The 24908-nt window shown below is 41.7% G+C and overlaps 1 protein-coding gene across 2 annotated transcripts; it reads right to left on the minus strand.

Moving 5' to 3' along the window:
- Nucleotides 1–216: 216 nt before the first annotated feature.
- wipf2a (WAS/WASL interacting protein family, member 2a) lies at nt 217–22929 on the minus strand. 2 transcript variants are annotated; one of them, XM_036540051.1, is made up of 8 exons: nt 22357–22929; nt 11426–11574; nt 10281–10413; nt 9749–9868; nt 7489–8196; nt 5097–5309; nt 4065–4166; nt 217–3687 (listed from the first exon to the last, which is right to left on the minus strand). In XM_036540051.1, exons 2-8 carry the CDS (start codon nt 11495–11497, stop codon nt 3647–3649), a joined length of 1389 nt encoding a protein of 462 aa, XP_036395944.1. In that variant the 5' UTR covers nt 11498–11574; nt 22357–22929; the 3' UTR covers nt 217–3646. The 2 variants fall into 2 exon arrangements, with proteins under 2 accessions (XP_036395944.1, XP_036395936.1); XM_036540043.1 differs by having other exon boundaries at nt 5097–5312.
- Nucleotides 22930–24908: the final 1979 nt, after the last annotated feature.

Consider the following 24908-nt stretch of genomic DNA (forward strand, 5'->3'; position numbering starts at 1 on the left):
AAACAGCACTCACTTGGGTCATGCTATTGAAAGCACAACAATGACAGAATACAAGTGACAACAGCACCAAATACGCTTCTTTTCTATTCTCAGCTATGACACATTCAATAATCTTTGATTTTATATATTGTTGATTGCTGTGTGCTGTCTTAACCAAAACATGAAAATAATGTGGACTCTACACCAGACAATTCACCCAAAGTTTATTTTCCTCAGACTTGTTTTTATTATTTGAAGTGGTGAAACATGGCCGATGGACAGGTAAAAGTGAGAGAACAGATATCTTGGTTAAGCATGGAGGGGGTGAGAGAAGTCATGGAAACAGAGACAGAAGACCCCACAATGTAAGTAAAAGCAGCTCCTGTTATCACAGCCATACAAGTCTGTGGTGAGACATACAGACAAAGATATACAGTACAGAGAGCTGGCTAACAATTTGTCTCTGGCTTCCAACAAAGCCCACACCTGTTTTGTTTTTTTTCCTCCTCATTTTGTTTCCTATATTACAAGCTTTTTACAACAAAAATAGATTGATAGCTATAATTACCTTATTTCCCATACTTATTGTAAATATACATTATTTCTCATTGTCTTTTTTTAAACAAATTTACTTGTACCGATAAGTACGACAATAGCTGTGTATAAGGCAAAAGACCAGCTAGAGGGAACCCACTGAGAGTAAGGATGGGGAAGCAGGGCTATGCGGAATTCCAAAGGAACACAACATTCTCGTGTCATATTTTAGCAACATCATTACACTGCTGCATAACAAGGTTAAGAGAATATTATGTATTAGCTGGGCCGTAGTTAGGGAAAAAAATTCAAGTTTAAGTTCACACACAGTGAGGACACAGAGGAACCAACTCAGCAGAATGGTTCACTGGCACTTTTTGTAGATGCATCAATTTTTTGGTCAATTCTCTACAGTTGAGATTGAAGATACCAAAGTGGACATACACATAACGTCTCCTTGCATAGCAGTGTGCTGAACGTGATTCTTCTCCTCACTATCCAATTTCAGACACGTAATAAAAGTTTATTGGACACAAATGAGAGGACACAGTGTGCTTGAAACAGGAACAGCTGTAAGTGGTCGTTTGAGGAGTTACTGTGTGAGAACTCTTGTGGGCTTTTTTAATTAAAAAATGGTAAGGCAGGAGTGCCTCATGGGAATGGACACTATTACTGTAGTGAATGATGAAAGTCAGTTTGAAGCTTAGTGTTATTTTAACCTCATCAGTGCCTTGTCTGATGCTGTAGTGAACTTGCAGACCTGTAAAGTTACAAAGCAGTGACAGTCTCCGGCAGAGGAGTGCAGTGTAAATGATTCATGTTCAGCCTGTCTTTTGTTGACAAAGTCAGTAGATAAAAAGTTTCATAAACATCTATATTACCTGATGCTAAAATAATGCTTTCAGTCACTCTGCGTGTACAGCTGAACTCCAACCTGCTGGCAACCCAATCAACACGTCTTTGCTTGGGAAGGCCACAGCTTTATATCATTGCTCAAAGAGGCAGTACTAACATACTATTAAAACTGACTGGCTTTTTGCCATCTGAAAGATATTGGGATTGTATCAATGACAAAATAAAACAGGTGTACAAGTTTTAAAACATACAATGTGTCAAATAAAAATCTTCCATTTTTCAATAGGCAGTCCAATGTCACCATAAAAAATACCCATCACATACACCCCTGTGTCTTCCTGTTACTGTAGAGGCCACTAAAAACAAAGCTCTTCAAATAACCTCCTTAAATACACATTGACCAATAGCATTCCACAAGCATGCAAAATAGGCAATCATCTGACTACAGTCAACCCCAAAAATGTTGCAACCAGGGGGCTTCCATCCTAAATTGTGATGCTCGTCCAAACATCGAAGTGGCATCACTGGGTCGAGACCTGCACTTTCAAATGTAGATGCATCCAGCCACTGGGCTCATACAGTTGTACTTGTTATTCCTTGTAATGAAGGGAGCAAGCAACTGGATCAAAAGGTAAATAACAGCTTGTCAGAGAGAGAAAGGTGGGGCTGGGGTGGCATAAGCGCAGAAAAGATGACAGCAGTGGGGGTTGGGTGGAGGAGGGGCAGAGGGAGGAGAGAAGAGGGGTCTCCTCTTTCCCCTGAGTACAGCAAGGTAGGTTCTCCTCCATGACAACTTGTCAAACAAGTTCAAACAGATGATGGATGCATGCTCCTATTGCTTGTGAGCAGGGAAGATCTGGACGGGGGAATGTGGAGCTAGCGCCACCATACAGACCACAGGGAAGACTTTAGTGAGACAAACAAACGACAAGACTGTCACGGAATGTGAAGTCAAGGAACCAACTACAGTCAGCACCTTAGCACTTAAGGTCACCCCCCAGTCACCCCTCCCCCGTATGCACACACACACACGCATGCATGCACACACGCACACACTGTATACCATGGTCCAGCCCCAAGGACAAATACATCATCTGCTTTGTCCTATTTCAGCTAGGTAACTGTGAGCCACTCTAGAGGGTGGTGGTGAGGGGGGGAGACATTTAGTTTGTTCCAGCCACAGAAGGGAGAGGCTAGTTCCACCCCATTCACCCTGTGATTGGCACTTTAGCGAAAACCTTAACAAGGAGTCTCTTTCCATGCTTTTCCATTCTGGAACCAGCATAATGGGCATCTCTGAAAACACGTGTCTTTGTCAAAGGAAACCAATCTTCTGTCATGTCCCAGGCAGAGTGCACAGTCATTTCAAGATGTTTGCGCTGGCAGGTTTGGTGTCCACGCAACAACTGAGAGACGGTCACTATTGCTATATGTTCTGCATCCTCATCAACGGTGACTTACATCCTTTTGTTTCCTACCATAGTGTTAATAAAAGAATTTGGGACTGGGCCTAGCATGCAAAGATGCAAAATATGCAAAGACAAATCTTAAAAAAGAAAAGAGAACTGTGCTGGGACGATGGTGCATTAGAGTCTGACTAAACAGGACCCCAACAGTCTACCTAGGGGTTTCCAGGGGACTGCTGAAGGCTATTTTCAACCTCACAATAAAAATGGCACTAGTTTCCAGTCCCAAGGCTGTGTACCCACCTGCCCCAGGGATGACTGGACATTGGCTGGGGGGTGCCAGGAGAGTCAGCTCTCCCCTTTTCACCTCCCATGGTCCTGAACATGACTTACTGTTACTTCTTGTGCCTACATAAACAAATATTCAACAGAAAAGGAAAAAAAAACTTGGCTTTTATTTCTCCCCATGTTGAATTTCCTGCATGTAAAAAGGAGATGGAATGCGTAACCTTGTCTTGTGCTGACCGGTAAGATTTTGCCTGCCTGATCATCTTCTGGGACCCCCTGACTGCTTCCACATCACACAAATGGACTGGTCAAGCAGTGGCTCCTGCACTGGCCGAGTGATGGTTTGGTGTCTGATTGTGAGACACCAAACTAGTGTCTGATTTGGTCTCTGGTCCTGGTGTCTGGCTCTGGTCCGAAAGGGTTTGGTACTGGGGGTTGGCTATTCAATTCTGAGGGGGGAGATTTGGTGCAGGCTGGTCATAACTTGTGTGTGTGTGTGAGTGTGAGAGTATGTGACTGTGTGTATGTGTGTATAAGTGTGTAAGTATGTGTAACCCTTGTCTCCTATACATGGCTCACAGTGTTCACCTTCCCACAGGTGGCAAAGGAGGGGCTCCCCGCACCGCTGTCAAAAAAAGAGAAAGAAACACAAGGGAGGCATCAGTCAAACAGGTTTGCCTCTTGTACACAGTTCTCAGCCTCAACACACCACTCGCTATGTGCTCGGTGAATGCACCAAATCTTTTCTCTTCTCAAACTGGGAGGGGTCCCAGACTTTCCCAGTTCACGTCCCACTTAATGAGTGAATACATTTTATCAACCCCTCAATAAAATGCACATATGTTCACATATGGAATATAAATTTTTTAGAAATGTAAAAATAATTGAATGTACACTACATGGTGATGAGTGGTATTATCAAATTATCATGTTTTTCCACATATATCTGGAGACCTGCCATAAATCCCTTCACAAACCACCAGTGGATAATATCACCCTTACCTCTGTTAGTTTTGCTGGGGTAGATTTTTTGGAAATTTCTATATTCCTCAGGGGGTGGAAAGTCCTCCACAGGGTGGAAGGAGTACTTGGACTCAAAATCATCTGATGGGAGAAAGGGAGAGGAGATGTTTTATGTTAGGGTTAGGGTCACAACCTCTCCTCACACACATGCACAAATTTGTTTTAGGCTTTATTTGGCATGTGTTGCATTATCATTATGCAACTTGAAGTAGCCTCCCTTCCATGTAAGCTGCATTAGGTGAACTACTGACTGGAAAAGGGAGGGACGGAGATGTTGGTGGCTACAGTTTGATGCAGTCTGGATGCGGAGACCTGAGTACAGCATTTTGTCAGGGGGCTTATAATGATTTTTATCCATTTGCTATTTGTTTTAGCCAGGATGCCTGTATACAGGGTTTGACCAAGACCAGAGCTTTAGGTCATCTGTATGTGCTGTTTGTATGAACTGAACAAACCACCGCTGTGGTTGTGGTGGCTGTCAGAGCCCAGATGACAGTGCTGGCCCGAGTGAAGCTCCCTAGTATTGGTGAATTCACATGTGCTGCCTTGGACTGGGAGGTGTGTCTTGCGCTATTTTTTTCACAACACACAATCAGCTTCAGCTAGCTATTCCTTTATAGCCATTTTCATAATTTTTACTGTTTTTTTGTCAAGCCAGGGAAGCCATTTGTAACATGTATTACGCATAGCAACTTCCCAAAACCTCAAACTGACTATGCCAACTACAATTTCCACAATGCTCTTTGATGGCACAGCTCACTTGGATCACTTGGATTGGCATCAGAGATGTGTGAATTTAGGGTACAGAATGTGTAAAATGTACAACTGCAAGGATTATTGGCTGGGGGCATGAGATCAGTTTATACAAGTAAATAACTCTATTATGTGGTTCTTGATGGATCAAAACGGTTCAAAACAGGCAGGATTCAGCTTCTGTAAGAACCACAGAGGTTACACATGTCAACTGTGGATGCCAATGTCTGAAAGAGGGAGTGGATGAATTGGACTCACCTAAGGACTTGGAAAGGGAGGTGTGTCCATTGCGAATGGGTGGAGGAGGCGGAGGGGGTCCAGCAGGGGTCCGGGAGGGGGGCGGCGGAGGCTTCCCTCGGGTGTGGGGCTCAGAGGAAGTGTGGGTCACAGCACTGTGCATCCTGTAAGGCGGTGGTGGGGGAGGAGCATCCCGTCCACCGTTCCGAAGCATTGGGGGAGGAACCATGGGAGCTACTTCCACAAATGCACAAACAGACAAAAGAGAGGGCAGATCAACTTTGGGCTAATTGTAGAAGCTTCGCTAGTTTAGCTTGCAGGCTTCATTTAATCCAGCTGCCATTCCAGCTTTATTATAAAATACTTATAAGGCACTCGAGCATGTTCCCTTCAATATATCAACCTGCATTTTTAAATGACCTGAAATGATCTTTCTGTGGATAAAACTCAAGCATTCTGAAATAAACCTCAGGCAAAGTACTGAGTGAAACATGAACTCTAACTTTCTCATACCATGCTAGGTGCCTTTTAGGAAAGAAAAGAGTAAAGAAAACTATTTATGAAATGTGGGAATTTTCTTCCATCATAAGGGCTTAATTTTTGTGTGCAGCTTGATAGTTCACTCTTTCACATGCCTCCTCTCGTTTATGTGTGAGGCCCCTTTAAACAAGATTCAAAACAGCTTCAAGCTTTAAGATGAGTACTACATATCTTGACCCAACAGGGGGTGTCATTTCGGCCTCTCTGAATTTTGACTGTGTTATTGGAGTATTCACAATGGCACGGGCTTCGTAAAGGAAGCCACCTCTGTGCTGGTCCAGGCCAGTTTCACAGGTGTCCTAAAATAGCACGGAGGACTCAGAGAAGGGAATGACATGTCGGTCAGGTGGGGGAAGGTGAGAGAGGAGGAAAGGCAGAGAGAGTGATGGAATGCAGAAAAACCAGGAGGCCCTGTGGCAAGCGGTCCAACCGTCCTGTTGCAACACATGCTCCTACGAACATCCACCTTTCTCTTCACACCATTCTCTGTCTTTCACCTTTTCCTGCCTGTGAGCACTACTGTGCCTACAAACCCCACTGATTCACAGGCAACAAAAGGACCCATCTCATTCTCAAGGGCCATCTTAATGATTAACCCATAATAGCAATGGCTAATCTGAACTTTTAAAATAAAGAGTATATTCATTAACAAGCCACACGTACATCAGAAAATGTGCAAGTGTTTCTAAATGAATGACTGAAAGTTCAATCTTTGATAGGTGCAGAGACAAGTGGGCCAACACTTCTGCCAGTTTATCAAAAATATTTCAATACAATGCTTCCATTCCATAACAGAAATTTAGCAAATAAGCTTCAGGTTTTCGTGCAGACCCATCTACTCTGAATCATACGACAAAGTGCTAAAAATGTGAGGTGCCAATGCATTTCCTTTATAAAACTGCAGGACGGCTTATCAAAGTTACTAGTTAGCAAAGTTACTAAGTCTTAACGTTTATTTTTAAAGAATATGCTTTCTTCTCTATCTGCTGACCCCATCTTTTGGGAAATCAAGCAGAATTTGCAATGATCCAGCACATGTTCTGTTCTGTGCAAGAACTGGAATAAACCCCTAACACAGCAAAGTAACCTGCATTCAGTGCATTTTACTCAGGGTGACTGCTCTTCAGTGCACACTGCTGTAGCCTTCCAGTGATCTAACCAACGACAGGCCACCTGGGGCTTCGCACGTTCACAGTGTGTCTTGCCTAGCACTAAAATCCTTGGTGCTATATTTTCTTGATTACTGGGGCATTTTGAGATAGCACTTTTACCTTTCGCTTGTTTTGTATCATGTCCTTCACTATGGTGCTCGTATGTGTAACAGTATGGTGGCTGTAGCATCATTTTGAACATAAGACACCTTGTTCCATTTGTGCTGCAGACAGCTGTACCTGCGATACCGTTCTCAGTCTTTCTGGATGAGTGGCCATTAACAGATAAGCAATTCTCCTTGATCTATTGATCTATTTTTTAAGCCATCCAACCAAACCTAAGAATCCAGTGTTCCTGTCTGATATCATCATCACTTCAATGGACTTTTGTTCATATTTTTACATTTACAATATCAAAATAACAAAGGCTAACATTCTACCTGTATTTAATGCCTCACCTCACCTTTACAACATAGCATTTTCACATCTACTCTAAAAAGATGGCTGTATGACTATGAAAAATTGTTGTATAATTAACACGTGACACCACAACCACCTACCATGTATGAATTTAAATCATTACGGACTTAGTCCTAACCTGGTACTATAAACAACTAAATCCAATGGAAAAAACAACAGCAGCAGCATGACTTTAGATCTGACAGAGACTCCAGATAATCCTTAAGTGCTCAGGAAGTGAGATGGACACAACCAAATGTTACCTGCTCCACGTCCAGGGGGGTCCCGTGCTGGAGGCGGGGGCCGGCCAGCCTGTGGAGATGGGGAGGGTGGGGGCGGTGGCGCATGGGCTCGTGCAGGGGTGTGGCTGTTTGAGGGGATCTTTTTGTGCAGGGAGTTGTGCCTCTGGGGCAGCTCAGGGGCTGCTTCGTTGACAGGGCTGGAGGGGCCGTTGGATGCTCCGAGGGGCTGGCGGTAAGGAGGTGGAGGAGGGGCCAGTGAGGAGGAGGAGGAGGAGGAGCCCCCTCCAGTGGCTGGGCGAGGGGTGTTGAGAGGGGACGGGGGAGGTTTGACTGGTGGGGGTGGAGCGCTGTCACGGCCAGTAACAGGTGGTGGGGGCCCTCTGTGCCCGGGGGTGGGTGGGAGGGGCTTCTCTCGGTTGTAGGAAGGTGCGGCGGCCTTCTGATGGGGGGCCGGTGGGGCATTACCGCGCCGGTTGATGGGTGGGGGTGGGGGTGGGGCCGAGGAGCTGTGCTTCATGCCCCCAGAGGAGCCTCCAGTGCTGGAAGGCCTGGTGATGTCAGGGAGGGAGGGCCGGTGAGAGCGGGCTGCCTCCGGGGGGGAGGCACGCAGGCTGGAGCTGTCATTGTCTGCGTGGCGTCCCGAACCCGAGGAGGAGGAGCTGGTAGGGGGCCGAGGGGCTGCGGGGCGGGAGCCTGGTGGGTGTAGTGCTGATCTGCCCACTGAGCCATCTACAAATCACAGGAAAAACCCAATTAGATCTCTGTCCATTACCATACCTATCATATACCACCGTCACTGTACTTGTTTTGGTTACACTCAAAATTCCAGCATCCATACACATTATTATGCACCCAAGTTAAGGGTACTAAGGTTGAAAAGATCTGTGTGTCAAATCCAGTGCCATGAGCGTTCAGTTATGGGGAATGAGAACTAGACAAAGGAAAAGAGTACAGTGAAGAAAAATAAAAAGCATGAAAGTGCAACAAGATTTTAAGATTTGAGATTTATATTTATAAGATTTATATTTATTTATCATTTCTTTATTGTCATTTCTCAGTACTCGCATACATTGAAACGAAATTTGTCCTCTGCATTTAACCCATCCTATACACTCATCGGCGTCACTGCTTATGGAGCCGTGGTATTTAAAAATGGTCTCACGCCCCACTGGAAGCAGAGAGAAGCATGGCTTCGCTGCAGCTAACATCCTCCCAGGGTGACAAACTTAGCTAGGGGTCGGTCGAAACAATTAGACCCTCCGTTCGAGTTCCAAAGCACGAGCTCGGTGATCGCTGGCTACTTTTTATTTCCCATCACTGTGACGCTCACTGCTGTGAGTGAGAGGGATGTCAGGCGCCCAAGCTGAGATGGTTATATATTTCCACATTTTAACAGTGCAATTAAAAAGTATAAATATAGTACAAGAATGTGCTGACAAAATGTATTTTGCAGTTCGCCTTTCCTGATAGCCTACATTTAGCAAAAAAAAACGAATATCCAAATATCTGAATACCTACCCAACGAACGAATATCTGATTAGCTGAATATTCGGGTCCAGCTCTAGGTGTTTTTGGGCAACCCATTATTAAATACTGCAAAATTTTACTGCCAATTATAGAGGAAACCACTTACCTTTCAGAGAATTATCTGTGGGTAAAAACGAATGTTCACAGAATGCCCCTAGCATTTAATATCTGTATTACATGTCCTCTCTAGATACGTGTGTTCTGTGTTTTCCATTAAGAACCACAGGACACACTTCAGACAGACATTTCTGTCAGATGCCGTCTTACGCTCAGAGGCTTGAGAATGACAACACAACTCGCTTCACTAGTTCACCCCCATCAATCTGAACAATGGACATTTCAATAAATAATTCAAGCCTATCAACTGGATTGGTAATAAAGCTACATCGAACACTTATGCCTTGGATATGAATGTTTAAACTGTCATGCTTAAAATATCCTTCTAGTGATTCATACATTTATTTAAATTGCTATTTGCAGAAGTTTCCACTCTACTTCGTGACTTGCAAGGACTTGCAAGTCTTTGTTCATCTCTCGTGTGATGCAATTGTTAAGGGCGGGAAAAACCTCCTGAACTTTTAATTGCATTGCTTGTGTCAGAATGAGACTGAACTGCTAGGCAATATTGTCTATCTTCATTTCTACAAGGCTATCATCTCTGCATCTGTCTAAAATGAAACATAAGCGATGAGAAGATCTTTATTGAGCAAAGAAGCTAAAAATACATCTGTCTCATATATTATGCTGAACTTGCCTCCAACTGGTCGGAGCTTAGGCACACCCCCTTGGAATAGACCTCCCATTGGCTGCATGGCCCCAGATCCGCCTCCAAAACTGCCACCACCGCCGCCGCCACCGCCGCCTCCTTTTGGCTCTGTGGAAAGGTAGGAGGACATTTTGTAAAACTGTTCTGAGGACCATGACCTAGTCTCCATAAATGGGTTAATGCCTATACAATTCACATGTTTGGTGTAAAATATTTATGAACATGACTCAGTGGGCACACACTGAGAAGTAATAATCCAAATAAAGTCTACTGTATGTACAATCCATTTCATGAAAAGGCATTTGCCAGCAAAAACCATTAAGTCCCTTCAAGGTTTCAGTTACATGTGAATGTATTTTACATGCCACTTGCCACTTCTTATGACATGACAAAGGGACTATAACCAAACTTGGTCCAAGTAACTGTTCCTGACTCCACAAAGACACATTCAAATGCAGAGATGGCATACCCCCAAAATATTCTGTTAAATGCAAGGTGTGTTTGTCTGGAGGAAGCTTACTCTCTATGACAGGTGCACTTCTATCATTGACCACCGTGACCTTCTTCAGTTTGGCCCCTTTGCATATGTCAGACAGCAGGGCTCCTCGCCCTTTTGCCTCATCTCGGCTCAGCTTGGGCGGGGTGGTGTTTGCCTGAGCAGAGAGTGGATCCTCATGTTAAAAATCTCCACGTCTGGCAGCATGAAGCAGGTTGCAAAGGAGCCTGCTGTCTGTGCTCAGAAATACACAGTTTTTAAATGCCTGACTGTACGACAGGACCTTATCACAAGGCTGAAGATTCTGCTGCTCAACAGACTGTGTCCCTAAAGTTAAATTACAGCTCTGCAGTCTAGCTGAGGGTCCAAGGCTTCTGGGTTGTCACATTATATGGTATTAAAAGACACAGGCATCATCAGAAACACTGCTCAACTGCAAAACAATACCATTCATAACCTGGACGTGCAGCAGCTACCATTTCTGGCAAGAACAATGTTTGACTCACCTCATGGACAAACACATTTACATTTACATTTATTTATTTGGCAGACGCTTTTATCCAAAGCGACTTACATAGGTTACAGTTCTTTACAATGTTATCCATTTATACAGCTGGATATTTACTGAGGCAACTGTGGGTTAAGTACCTTGCCCAAGGGTACAGCAGCAGTGTCCCAGCGGGGATTGAACCGGCAACCTTTCGGTTACGAGTCCTGCTCCTTAACCACTATGCTACACTGCCGCCACACGGCACTGTAACACTCATTGTATGATCATATCTCATTGTAAGATCATATCGTATCATAATGTCTCATTGACAGTTCGTACTATAAGCCAGTAAGGCTTAGTAACAAGTATTAACCAATCACAACATACTACAGATAAAATACTACATGCATATCAGTTATGCTATAAAGGCCAGCATACACAGCTTAATGTCTGAAAAGTAACTGACACTGCAGTAAACCAGCATTCATTAATAGTTCAATTGATTACATGGGACATTTTGAATTAAGAAGTGAGGTTCGATTATCAACAGGGCTAGAGTTGTGCAATAGTTTGTTTCATCTGTGTACTGGGGTCTTTGAGCTGAATCTGACAATTATTAGAGCAGCTGTATTCCAGCTGCAGCACTAAAGTGTACCAGAGGTTTTTGTGTAGGCCTCACCTGGCTGAATGTGGGAGGTGGTGGGGGTCCCCCGGGGGGTGGAGGGGGAGGGGGAGGGGGAGGAATCGGCATCCTGTCCCTCTCTGCACACGGTGCTGCTGCCTCACAGTCTCAGCTCAGTGTCTGTCTGCACGCGCACACTTGCACAGCTGCAAAGGGAAACACATCACTGAGCCGATTAGCTGATGGTGCTCATAGCCGCAGCGCTGTTCCAGCAAACCTCACCGCTTCAGGCTTTCTCATCAATTCTGTGCTTTACTAATGCTGGGCTGAACAAAGATTGAGGGACAGTACGTGACTGGCAGTACACCCATTACCATCCCTTACCAGCAGCTTAAATTAGGCTACCACAGTCTGCACATTGGCATTGACATTTTGACATGCAATTTAAAAGAATATCAGACCAAGGAAGGTTTTAGACTTTTTAAAATTGTGTTTTACATTTGCAATCACACTGCATCTGTAGCACTGCCTATAATACATTCTGTTTAAAACCCAAGGAGATTCCACTCTTTCAGAGATCATAATGCAACTTATATACATTTGGGCCCACAAAAACAGAGTTCAAGAGTTCTCTCTGAATGGACAAAGACATTACTGAAAAGTGAAAAATAAACAGGCACTGATAGGCAAACTTGGGACACACAAAGAGCTTTAATGACAAAAACACTCTGCCTGAGTCACGACAGGCAAGAGGATCAATTAATAATTTCTTAGCAACTGTTTAAACCGCAAATGTGAAATTGTGTCACCATGGTTACCGCATGATTAGGAATATGTGAACACACTTTTTTAAAAAGAGGGTCATGTAAAAATTAGTGTGATGATGCATAGTGTCCTAAAACGTTTTCATCAATGTTTTTCTAGCCTGGTTCTGGGGGAACATGCTGGTTTTAATTAATTCCAGCTGAGCTCTTAATCAGGTCTGACTGACCCGTTAATTGAATAATAAATTGGCTTTGACTACCGTCTTGACCTTTGATGGGATGAAATGTGTAGTTGGAAGTGTGTTTAAGATAAAGGAAGGATGAACCCATGCATCTTTTACTAAAGTTAGTTAATACAAACTGGACTTAAGCTCAACTGATTTTTATTTAGTTGTTCAATTAAGTTTTAATTTTAACAGTTTACATTTAGGTTCATTGGCACAGCAACCCCAAATTTGTTTACAGACATTTACTAAACATAACCTTCTTTCCTTGTCTTTTCATTGGCACACTACTCCAGCACCTTTTTTCACCCCCATGCAGGATATATGAAACTACAGATTAGTATTCATTTAGCACCTAAATCAATCCAATCTAATTAGTTGGTAGAAAGAAACATGTATAGTGTATCACCTGGACCAAGGTTCAGCTGCACTGATAAAGGAAATATAAATACTGAAAACCCAACGCAAGTGGTTTCTTTCTTAGTTACAATATTAATTCATTTCAAGCAGTTCTCATCTTGCGGTGAATTGGGGACAATGAAAGCCCCACTAGAAATACATACCATAGGTCATTGTTCTTCCAAAATGTTCCCCTGGGGACCCAGTAAAATCTAAGTACTCTACCATGCGCCACAGTTCAACACAGGACATTTCCCCTTAAATCTGAGAAATGCCCAAGTTTCCTTTTAAAAAGACTAAGGCCTCTACACAATCTCAATTCATTGCACTTTACACTTAACTGAGCAACAAATCCAAGCTTTGCACTGACATTGAGGACATCAGTAAATCAGCAATTCATACTGATTTTACCACAAATTTTTTCACTAACTGGTGAAACTCAGATTTTTCGAACGGTGATCCTGATGAGACCCTCTGATTTACAGCTTGTGACACTTGTGATTCTGCAATCTGACCGCTCTGCAGGTGACAGAAGTTGTTGCTTAGCACATGTGTGCTGGCTGCGGGTCACTCTCAGCTCAACAATCTGACCATTCTACCTCTGTCTATTCACTCGTCATTGGGATTCCAGTCACCAGGCCTCCTCGAACCAGGCGATCGGTGGGTTCGTTGTCATCCTCCAACTTCCTTGTACCCCTGTTGCTTGACAAAAGGCAGTTTTCATGCGTTTGAACAGGTTTTCACTGAGTGGAATGTCGCTGTGCAGGCTTGTGAGACCGACAGTATGACACAAATATTTGCTATGCGCGTCAAGGATGGTGACAGAAACTGTCCTCAGATGTGTTGCCTTGAGAAGAGTTCACATGTTGAGGAAGAGAAAATTCACATGGGGGGGCCAGGGGGAGAGAAACGGAGCAAGGGACTGGACAACTACACTCTCCCTCCCAATCTGTACTAATGCAAACCAAGACAGTGTACAAATGAAAAAAGGGGTTGAAATAAAGCTCCAGCTATTCTGAGGCCTGAAAGCCTGCAGCTGATATTGTTACTACGTGGAGCTGTAAGCCAAAATCATCCACGGAGGAAATCATAAAAAGTTTTGCTTTTCTTTACAACAAAGCTCTCAAGCCTAATACATATGACTTTAGCCCTGGTCTTTTTTACAGTCATCACAAATTTGCTGGAATTCTTGTTAAAACCTGGTGTGAGCACACCAAAATTGTACCTCAACTTAACAAAGATCGTGTAGTATACCAAGCACCTACGAGTGACAGTAACTGCTGTTGCACGTTTCTACAATTGCATTTCTAGCAGGCTTGATATGACATCTGCAGTTTTAATTTTTACAAGTCTTGAGGGATTGCTGACAGCCAATGAAAAATAAGCAGTCAATAACATAACGTGTTAGCAAAAAAACAGCTGCCTTCTTGAACGCCACCCAAAAAACACATTAGATGGGTGATGAGGACGTTACAGAGCTGTGGCTAAAGCACAGATGGTTACTTGATCTAATCATATCAAAACACATAATGGTGGGGTGCACTGGAGCACTACACGGACTGAAAATTGTGGCCAAGCTCTGAGGTGTCGCATGTGTATGAATCCCTCGTTTAGCAGCTCCTATGTGGCATCAGCCCCAACTCTGCCCTGCATTCTGCAGCAGCCTGCACCTAATGTGTGCCAGGTTTGCTCGCAGTACACCTGCTTGTGATTTTCATAAAGTAACATTGCATACTCTCATTGGCTCAAGCCGAATTACTAACTTCTGCTGAACAACTTCTTTGAAGTTGTTCATCTTTCCTATTTGGATTTCAGGAGGCACCAGTAATTAACATTTGCTGAGACTCCGGGCTATGTTCAAGGAGGGCTCAAGTCAAGAATTTAAGTTAAATAAGTTCTTATTTTCTCAGCTGAGCATTCCATGCCCTACAAAGACTGAAACGTGCTCGACTCTTCCTGTTGGTGACCCAGGCTGGCCCTATGACCAGCCAGACCTTTAAATTAGAGCGAATAGAGATACCCTGTAAATGCAAAAAAATTCTCTTTTTCCCATGGATGGCTCCATAACTACTTAAAAGACAATGAATGAATGAATGAAAAATGCATCTCAAAGTGCAGTTTATGCATGCCGATTCATTTCACTGTTTAGGGAGGGTAGTTAATGCTAGAAACAAAATGAAACTAAATGAAGTGAAAAGCTAGTCAATTAAAACAAAACTAAAATCTAAAAACGCTCATTCACACTACCAATGGAGGGTGCTGCTTTTCCATCAGTTTATAATTAAGCATAACATCACCGTGCAACATCGCCATGCAACTATGGATCAGAGAGCTTTCCTTCCTGGAAGGCAGTCTGGAATCAGTCGTTGCCAAAACGAGTCCTAAAATAACTTACTATTGCTACAAAAAATGCAATTAAAAATTAATTTGGCATTATTTTGTGTGTACTGGCTATTTTTATAACTTGCTATTTAAAAAACACATCTCAGTACCAGATAATCTTTTTAATTAGACTTTAATGTTGAGTCATTGAGTGGGACTGAAAGGTGTATGACTTTTTGCACCAAAGCGATTTGTCCTGCCTCCTTTTTTTTTGAAACGCACCACATTTGATCACATACGGCAGACCAACCAATGTTCCCTTCAAAGTGAATCTACAAAGTATCCCCAGAATCCATATCATAATCATGAAGAGTACAGCTCTGGAGGAGAAAATGGTGATTCTCTGCAACAGTTGACCATCAATCATTCTTCTCATATAGCATGCACTCTGAAGAGCTCTCTCTTACTCTCGCTCCAGTTGTGAGGACATGGGGCCCAAAATCCTTTGCATAAATGATAAGCATGGCTACAACTAAATTCTAAAACATCTTTTGCCTCTGAAATCTGCCTGGTGTTGCCTTTGAGGCCAACAGTAGTAGTGTACAATCATTCCACAGAGTTTAAAGATGAGTTAAATGCCTAACTGTAGGTCCCTTCAAAGCAAATGTGCGTATGGGAACATGACCTTGCACAGCTTTGAGGCTTGGACAAGATTTTACTTTTTTTAATCAATAAAATGTGCTGATTAATATATGCATTCCACATGGGTTTTCCATTAATTTCCTGTGGGGGAGTGGTATCACAACACTCAAAAGGCTCACTGTTTCAATACTAGTAGTCAACAAGTCAAAAAGTCAAAAGATGGCTCCCTTGCCTTCCGTGGAACTAAAACAGGCAAAATGGTGGCAGCAGGTACATGGCTCCTTTGATCATGAGAAAGAGTAATGTCCACCCCGACAACAGAGGACCCGGGCAGTGCCTGGAAACATTCTCTGGGTAACACTGGGTCCCACTAGATCTTTGATCACCACTGACTGTCATTCATACTTTATTTGCCTTTGTAGGAATGGTAGAACATGCTAGTGAGGTGTTCCAAATCATTCAGAGGTCTTTATCAAAGATGGCAGTACAGATGATACCATGCCCAATCACGTACAGATACACCTGAACAGGGCCAAAATTGTCCAAAGGTACTTTGATCTAGGCCAGCATTTCTCAGACCTCTCCTTGAGGACCCCTTGTCCTGCATATTTTAGATCTCTCCCTGCTCCAACACAGCTGATTCAAATGATCAACTCGTTATGAACTGCTGGAGCTCAATAGGAGCAGGGAGAGATCTAAAACATGCAGGACAAGGGGTCCTCCAGGAGAGGTTTGAGAAATGCTGGTCTAGGCCACTGAATCAGACCTGAATCTCAGAATCTCAGGAGGCCAGCAATCAGTCTGAGCTGGAAGTCAATCAGGCTCATCTTCATAATGATTGACTAGTGAAAACATTACAGGATAGCTCAGCCAGCCTTTCCTGTACCACTCTTGGCATTCACAAAAAATATACGTTAGAAGTCATTTACTCATCTCCTAAAATATAATGGATGATGATTGTCAGATGTGTGCAACAAAGGGAAGTCACAGGTTATGTGCCTTTCTATTTGTATTAACTCATTCAATCATTAATTTATTTATTGAAACTTTAATCAAAGTTTCCTTCCTTCTTAGCACATTTTCAAAATCAATACAGCAGAGTAGCGAATCCAAACCCGTGAAGAGAATTTAGTTGTTTGCCCTCAACTCATGAGAGGGCAAACAATTTACCAAATTACTACAAATTCAGACCAGCACCAGCCTTCTCTGCTGTTTCATTACCCCGTCTATCTCATCTCTCCTCTGACAACGTAGGCATACAGCAGGTAACTATTAGTTACTGTGCACCCAGCCCTGATAGAAAGATGTGGCACCACCTGCCATTATGTTTTTAATTTCTCTGAACCTCATCTACCTCATCTATTATCATGTGGCTTCAAAAATTCCTTTCCTCCATGATTCAATCAAACATTCATTTCAACAGGCAGACGACCGGCAGGTAGGATGATGTAACAACACTGATCTGTACCTACATGCCTAAATTACAGTATATCAAATGAAAATGTTTCTATGATAAAATAGAAATGATTTACATGCCAAGGATCTGATATAGAAAATGTTCCACCATGAGAATGTGTTGACTTTGCAACACAGGCAAATGGGGAGTGCTCCATTTTCGAAAAAGCAAACAGTTCGGAACTGCAAAGTCCACAGGAGAGCCACAACCTACCGTCCACTCCAGTACCAACTCCTCCCATACCAAATAAGTTGGATACCTGTGTCGGCAAGCCCAAAAATTCATCTTTCACAGAGAACATCCTCTCCTGTCACCACCATTTTTATCATTTCACTCTCCCTCCCTGTTTCTGTGAAAAAGACAAATGACTTTAGATTTGCACTGTCAAATAACTGAACACTGTGGCTTTTAATAAAAAGGACAATACCCAAAAAAACCTAAGCTCTGTGTCTAAAACAGAACAGTTTTATACTGGCTCTAGAGCTCAAATATTGTCAATGCTTTCAAGCAATGTTAGTGAAAAACAGCAGTTGAACACTGATGAACTGCAAAAATGGAAATGGATCTCTTGCAGTCAAAAAGACGTATAAGAAATCATATGCTAAGTATTTCTAACTGTCCTCTTGCTCCAGCAGAGAGTCAGTCAGATATCACAGTAACTCATGGCTCCAGCTGCTTACAGTCTGACCATTAACTCTGGCTTTTCAGAGATCCTGTGACACCCCTAGACCTCAGACAGTTTCTGTTTCAAAAGTGTATTGATCTATGTCCCAATGTAAGAGGACAAATCAGGTGTACTTTAAGTGAACAAATCAATTCTTTACATAATGCCACACAAGTGTATACTTCTCGGCAAAGGAGAAGGGGGTTATTTAGAACCACATTCTGACATCTTGGGCACTGAAGGAACGACACGGAAAACAAACAAACAAACAAAAAAAAAACACATGAAACCATGGAAAGATGCAATGCAATGCAATGCAAAAAAAAAAAAAAAAAAATCAGTGGACATAAAATATTTTGTTTTTTTTTCTAGACTCTTTGACAAATGCCACTTAATAATCTGAAGCTAAATATCACTGTGATTCAGATTAGTTTATACCCTGAAATTAAGATGCAGACTAGTTTGTCACAATCTGCTCTCTTTTAATTAAAATAACACTTTAATTACTTGCCCCAATATAGCCACTGTGTCATGATTGTATGCGAGACATTAACTCATGCAGTACAATTCAAAACCATCTGTGGCAAATCTGATTAAAAATCGGGAATTTTTCAGTGCCACTGCAATCAAATGGAGCTCTCACAAAAAAAAGCTCTGTGCAAATGCATATCTCAAGTTATCAGGTGAAAGGAATTCTAGGATATCTGATCAACATGAAGTCTGCATGCATATGCACTCAATCAAAGGCAAATCAGATCTCCTCTGGGACACCCACGCGTTTCTCTACATCATTTTGAGGAGAACTGCTTAGGGCAAGTGAGGCATTTGGGACACAGTCCAGGTAAACTGGCAGCTGCTACAACTGAAAACATGCATAGGTGGACTGTGCATGGATTTAATGTAATGCTATGCCCTCAATCAAGTATGACTTCAGTTACCACAAAAGTGGTTTTTACAATAAGCAGCTCTCTGCTGTAGAGGTATGGGGCTGTCCCACAAACATCTAACTTGGAGGATACCCGTGGCATACCTGCAATCCCAATATTCATGGTGGCTTAACTTGCTCCAGCTCCAAGCCCTACTGTATAATGTACACTGCTCTGCAATTCTATTGCCAAGACAACCCCCACTTTATCAAACACAATCCATACTGTTTACAGGAGTCGTACTCAAATTTGTTGTTGTACCTACCCCACTCCCAAAACTGTGATTAGGAAATTACATCATAATTTTGCATGTGACTAAGTATGTGCACTGACCTTAAGGTACAGGTGTCAAGACGCAACATGATGCTGCCAACCACATCCGTCTCTTTAGGCAATTCCAGTGAGAGAAAGCTGGCAACAGCACCACTAATTGATGCGCAGACCAGGACACAGGGTCTCTGACCACTGTAGTGAGAGCACACACTTGGTTTATAAGTAGTGCTGCTAATATGTTTGTGTAAACACAGAACTGAATTTTGATGGTCAAACGGATTCACGAGATGCAATGTCATACATTTCCCACCCCATGCATCTACTTTTTTTTTGCAACTTTTCATGTGCACACTACCATTTCTTGCATTCACATTATTTATCTGAAAATATATCTGTATGTATACATATTCAATGTTAGACAAAGAGCAGGAATTCAGCACCCCAGATATGAATTACATTTACATACGTTTACATTCAGAACTCACACAAATGGTTCAGAAACTAACCTCAAAAAACATCAAACCATTTGTATGAACAATCAGAAGTCAAAACACTTTTCTCTCCTGTGTGACACAAGTTTAGCAATGAAAAGAAAATGTAATTGTCTTTTGAAAATTTCTGCCAAATTAAAAAAATAGACATCCATCAACTGCATCTTCTCAAGCATACAAGGAGTTTATATTGTACTTTTGCACAAGTGTTCTACATATATTCCATGTTGACACAGTGCATACGGTAGTATCTTCATCTAATCAATCATCCCAAATGCCTCCGCAAATGTAATACTAAAAGTAAGTTATTAAATGCAAATTACAGGTGTATGCAACTCTGAGATACAGTTCATTATCATTGTCAAAAGAAATGGCAAAATAACTTTGACTTGGGAACAACTCTTTTTCCAAACGTTAAGTGTTCTTCTAAAGTGTCATAATATGATAGCTTTTTGTCAGCAATGACTGATGGTCACCACACTTACAGTGGAAGACTTACTGCTGTAATTCCCAGCTCTAACTGAATGTGACTTGCTACAGTGTCTTGATCACTTCACTCTCAGCTCATTCTCGCAAATACTTGATTCACTGTTTACATACACACTTGGCTGACTATTGTTTAACTGTTACTTACTTCATACAATTTTCTTTTTAACATGCTACTATATAACAAGTTGCAAATAATTTATTTTGAAATCACTCACAAGTAGACAAATGAAGTGGTATTTTCTAAATGTGCATTTTTTGTGTAGTTTGTTTAGATACTCACACAGGGCATCGTCTCAAATTGGTCATGCTATAAATATATCAGAAAATCAGAAAAGCATACACTAATTTTCCACTAATTATATTCACTTTAGCATAAATGCTAATTTTATGAATTGCATGGCCTGTTTCAAAAGGAAAAAAATACTAATTTCAGTTTTATTATAACTCATACTGACCAAATGTTTCACAGGTTTTTAAAATTCAACAGTAGTTGAATTTGCCTGTCTACATTATCTGTATATACACTGTACAGTAGAATACAGTCATGCTTTCTAGACTTCTGTTCTTTTTTCCCCTCATAGACAATGGTCTACCATTTTTTTTTCTTTGACTAATTTGTTTTTTAATGTTCTGTTCTGCTGTCAGCCTGGATGGCTCAAAAGCAGAGCTGTGGAAAGAGTATATGGCAGGATTCACAGCGAACCCCAAAGCTTCTGCACAGCCTCCAAAGAGTGGCGACAGTTCATGCCAGGGATAGACAGTACTGTCTTGACGTGGTCTCTGGCTTTCATTTAACATCAGGTTTTATTTATTTACCAATACTGGGATTAAATATTTGATGTTTTTGTAAAGGTCTCTATAAAATCCCCTGTTTCCACCCCAGAGAACTGATGCTGCTGCCTTTATAAGCGATATTTTACATTTGAAAGACTGAAGATATGACATTGTTTCAACTGGATTGGAATCTGCAGCCAGTGATGCGCTTTAAGACAGAACAGGTTTACTGACACCATTCAAACACAAAGCTAACTGACTGCACATTTAACAGATTTTGTCTTATTTTGTGTTGTGTTATTTTACATTATCCTGAAATATCCAGAATGAGGACTATAACATGAACACAATAAGCAGTAAACTTTGCATTACTTACTTATTACTTCTATTATTACTACAATAAACTCCAGTAAAATAGTGAATCACATGAGAACACAAAAAGTTCATTCACAACCAATTATTCAAAAAACAACCAAAAAAAGTAAAACAAAAATATGTTGAACGAGACGAGTATGTTTGTGTAGTAGTTACATGTATTCACTGGACTCGTTTGCAGTCACCATGACTGATTAAATCATAGATTTTGCAACAACTTGTTAGTGGTTTGTGCAATGGCTGGTTACGCAGCCTAGACTCCAACATTGTACATTACAGTTGGGCGCTACCTTTTCATGAGTGAGTTGGCAGTATTGCTACCTGTGCTCTGGGGTCTGTTTACAACCAGGAACTTGGAACAGGAAAAAAAATCCAGTGATTATACCTTGTCAACGCCATTGCTGGTAACGGACATAAACCTTTAAATGGTATATGTCTTTGGTACACAGTAAATGCTGGTTTCACGGTTTTCATACGATTACAACCACCCAATTAACATCAACAGTGGCTAACTAAAGACCTCGAACGTATGCAGCAGCACAACACAGTAAAGTACACATCGTAAGGCGTATTATACCAGTTGGTCGATTCCAAATTAAACGATTCGTCACTTTGAAGACGTAAGGTGATATCAAAATATTTGAGACTAATGTTGCTGTAATTCGGGGGAAAACAGCAAGTTAACTAACTAGTACTTTCACAGTGTAGCTTGTTAACTTCACCTTAGGAACATTAGGGACGTTGGGAAGCCTACAGACGACGCCACACCTGCTAAGCCAGTATCGGTGTGAGGAGCAAGGAAACTAACGTAATCCACATGCGTGAACATTCATGGATAGCTCGCTACCTAGCTAGCTGGCTAGCAACATCAGATCGGTTAGCTAGCTGAAAGTCTGCATTTAGCTATAAACCCAAGTAGCTCACAAGCGTGGTGGATGTTTCAAATCTAACTGTTACTCCTAGAGTTAATTAGTTACTCAGCTAGTAAACGACGTTATGCTGAACGATGTCCACTTTATTTGATGCAGCCAGGTCAGACATGACGATCTGTCCATAGCATAGATCAGTACCTGATCAGAACACATGCCACTTTCTTTTGCTTACAACAATAATATGTCTTGGTCGGAACGTAAATGTTCTGTCCTCTCTTTTGCAGCCAATAAGTAGTTTTACACGCAGCGTTGCTTACCTTGTCTCTAACGAAGACTGCGACTCTCTAGTCTTCGATAACAACATCGATGGGAAGTAACGAGAAGGTGTTAAGAGAAAATATCCAATATCTCAAGCTAATGTTGCCTAAGGAACAAACACTGATTAACAATAATATCTAACTACCTAGAAGCTAAGAATCAAGGAAACAATGTGTCTCGGCGATTTTTTTCCTTGATGCCAGCTAATCACTATTTATTCAAATCAACGTAGCAAGTTCGCTAGCTTGCTAGCTGACTAGCAAGCTACCTGTCGGCCTTTTGCAGTTCATAGCCAGTTAGTTATAGCTAGCTTGTTCGATAGTAGCTCGCTAGATAACAAACAGTAGCCTGCTAACGACATCTGCATGACAGGTCCAACTTAGTGTGGCATCAAAATTAGACACAAAGATGCAACTCTTCGTTATATAAATGGCTGGCCAGCTACGTGTGTTTACGTCTGATCTCAAACACGGATTTTTTGTCCCTAGTATATTTCTGTGATTTATAGCTAGCTTGCTAGCTGGTCCCAGACATCTTTCTCTTACACTCTTTCTCCCTTTACTGGAAAACCCGGAAATGGAATCGCCAACATAACAAAATGGAGGAAGGGAGCCGAAAATCCTGTCAAACTACGAGAAGAACCGAATTTGTCCGAGGGCCATTCCGACGTGTTACTAGGAGCACTCAGCTTGTTTTTCGACGAGCTTTAGTGGCAGTGTTCAGGTGTCATAGCGTTGTGCAAATTGTTGACCCCTTTGTTTGTTGCAGAACAATTCATCTCAAGATGACCATATCAATGTATTTCAGTTTTAGAGTTAGCCTACAGAATAGTTATCGGATAGTACAACAGTCTAGCTAGCTATTTTTGCCTAACGTAAATTAACCATAAGTTATTTTAACTTCTCCTGCTGATAGAATTTAAAAAGTAAAACTTGTGTTTGATTTAGCTGGTCACTTTCAATTCTAGTGAACAATGTGTGGCCACTCCATGTAAATGAAATAGAAGCACCGGGCCCGGCCAGATGAAGAGATGATCTGACCTCAGAACCAATTACGTCACTATTACTAATTTTATTCTCATACAAGATCATATGCTATTGGGAAGGTGTATTTGATCATAGCCTCTCTTCAACTGGATGAGCATCCAGAAGCACTCAAGGGATGTGCATAAAGAGTCAGCACCATCTGACTGTACAACTGTACAAATAAAAAAAAAAAAGAGTTTTGAGTGAATTAACGTCTGTGCTTCCATCACAGGTAAGTGTAAAGCTTCATTCAAAGATATGGATGCCTGAGTGAGGTGACATGTAATTTCAGTTCTCTCTGTGTCTTCTGTGTATGTACAGTGTATACATGCTGTAAGTAAATATGTATTTGTGTTTCATTTGTTTGGGACATCTCAATGATAAACATCTTCCTGCAGTACTTGCTGCCTCACAGACACTTTGACATTACTATGGCCATATCAGCTGCTGTACAGTAAGGGAATGGCTTAAGGTTGAAGACACCAGAACCTAAAATATATAACTTGGCTTGGAGTTGAATAACCAGCATACAGCAGCATACCAGCAACAATTATTGCCAGCAGATGTTCCACAGAAAAAAATAACCATACCAAATGTTATTAGACCATTTATGAAATATCCATTTGTGGAGTAGAAAATAGAATAATATAAGACATCAAAATTGAAATGAAGTAGATTTCTGTTGTGTTGCATCATAATTATAAATCAGCAGTTGTATGTCTGCATCTGCTACATGCAGGAGAATGCATTGCTCATAGCAATAAAAAAAAAAGGTTGCCGCCTTGATACTTAATTGAACAAATCTGTGAAAATTCTAGAGGAATTTCCATTGATACTGGCTGCATACCAAGAGATTGCTTTGTCTATATAACAGTGAAAAAAAAATGAAAAAGAAAAATATCATTTCCCAGTAAGTACAGTTTTAAGTCCTGTTCTTGTTCCAGAACGTTTTTATAATTTTTGGTTTAGCACCCAGGGAGAATTTATCTGGTTGAAGGTTTTTTTTTTACTTCCATTCCCTGATGTGGTTTTTATTCCCTGCTTCAACCTTACAGAGAATGAATGCTGACACAATGTACCCTTAACTCAACATGTGGTTTTGGACCTGTATGGTCATGGGGGATGTTGAAACGCATTCATCCTGTACCTTCTCCTTACCTACTGCTGTGAAGCTGATTACCACCCTATCATTCTTTGCCACCTGCTCATTCCGATACGTTTTAGGGTTGCTTACCAGCATGTTCCATGTGTCAGTCAGTTTTGCATTACACATCAGGCTCGGTCAGGAAAATGTGTACAAAAATTACATTTTATTTAATTTTTCTGGCTATGCATAAGCACCCTATGTGCTGCTGACTGTACTCACATGCACTTACCAGTGCCATCACTCAACAGTGTCATTTATGTGAGTCATAAGTAGGTCCATTCTGAGTGTCATTTACCAATCATCCTAGGTTCGTTCTTGGCAGGTTTATCCTGGCCAGGTCTGACCAATCTACAGGCTTTCAGCGGAATGACCAGGTAAA

Source organism: Megalops cyprinoides, chromosome 1 (genome assembly GCF_013368585.1).
Source record: "Megalops cyprinoides isolate fMegCyp1 chromosome 1, fMegCyp1.pri, whole genome shotgun sequence".
In the NCBI taxonomy this organism is placed as follows: Eukaryota; Metazoa; Chordata; class Actinopteri; order Elopiformes; family Megalopidae; genus Megalops; species Megalops cyprinoides.

Excerpts from the sequence above, each read along its gene's own strand:
- wipf2a (XM_036540043.1), bottom strand. The coding sequence starts at position 11,497 with ATGCCGATTCCTCCCCCTCCCCCTCCCCCTCCACCCCCCGGGGGACCC. Across the intron at positions 10,414-11,425 it reads CACCTCCCACATTCAGCCAG|GCAAACACCACCCCGCCCAA; the intron begins GTGAGGCCTACA and ends CTCTCTGCTCAG. Across the intron at positions 3,688-4,064 it reads CCCCAGCAAAACTAACAGAG|CGGTGCGGGGAGCCCCTCCT; the intron begins GTAAGGGTGATA and ends TTTTTTTGACAG.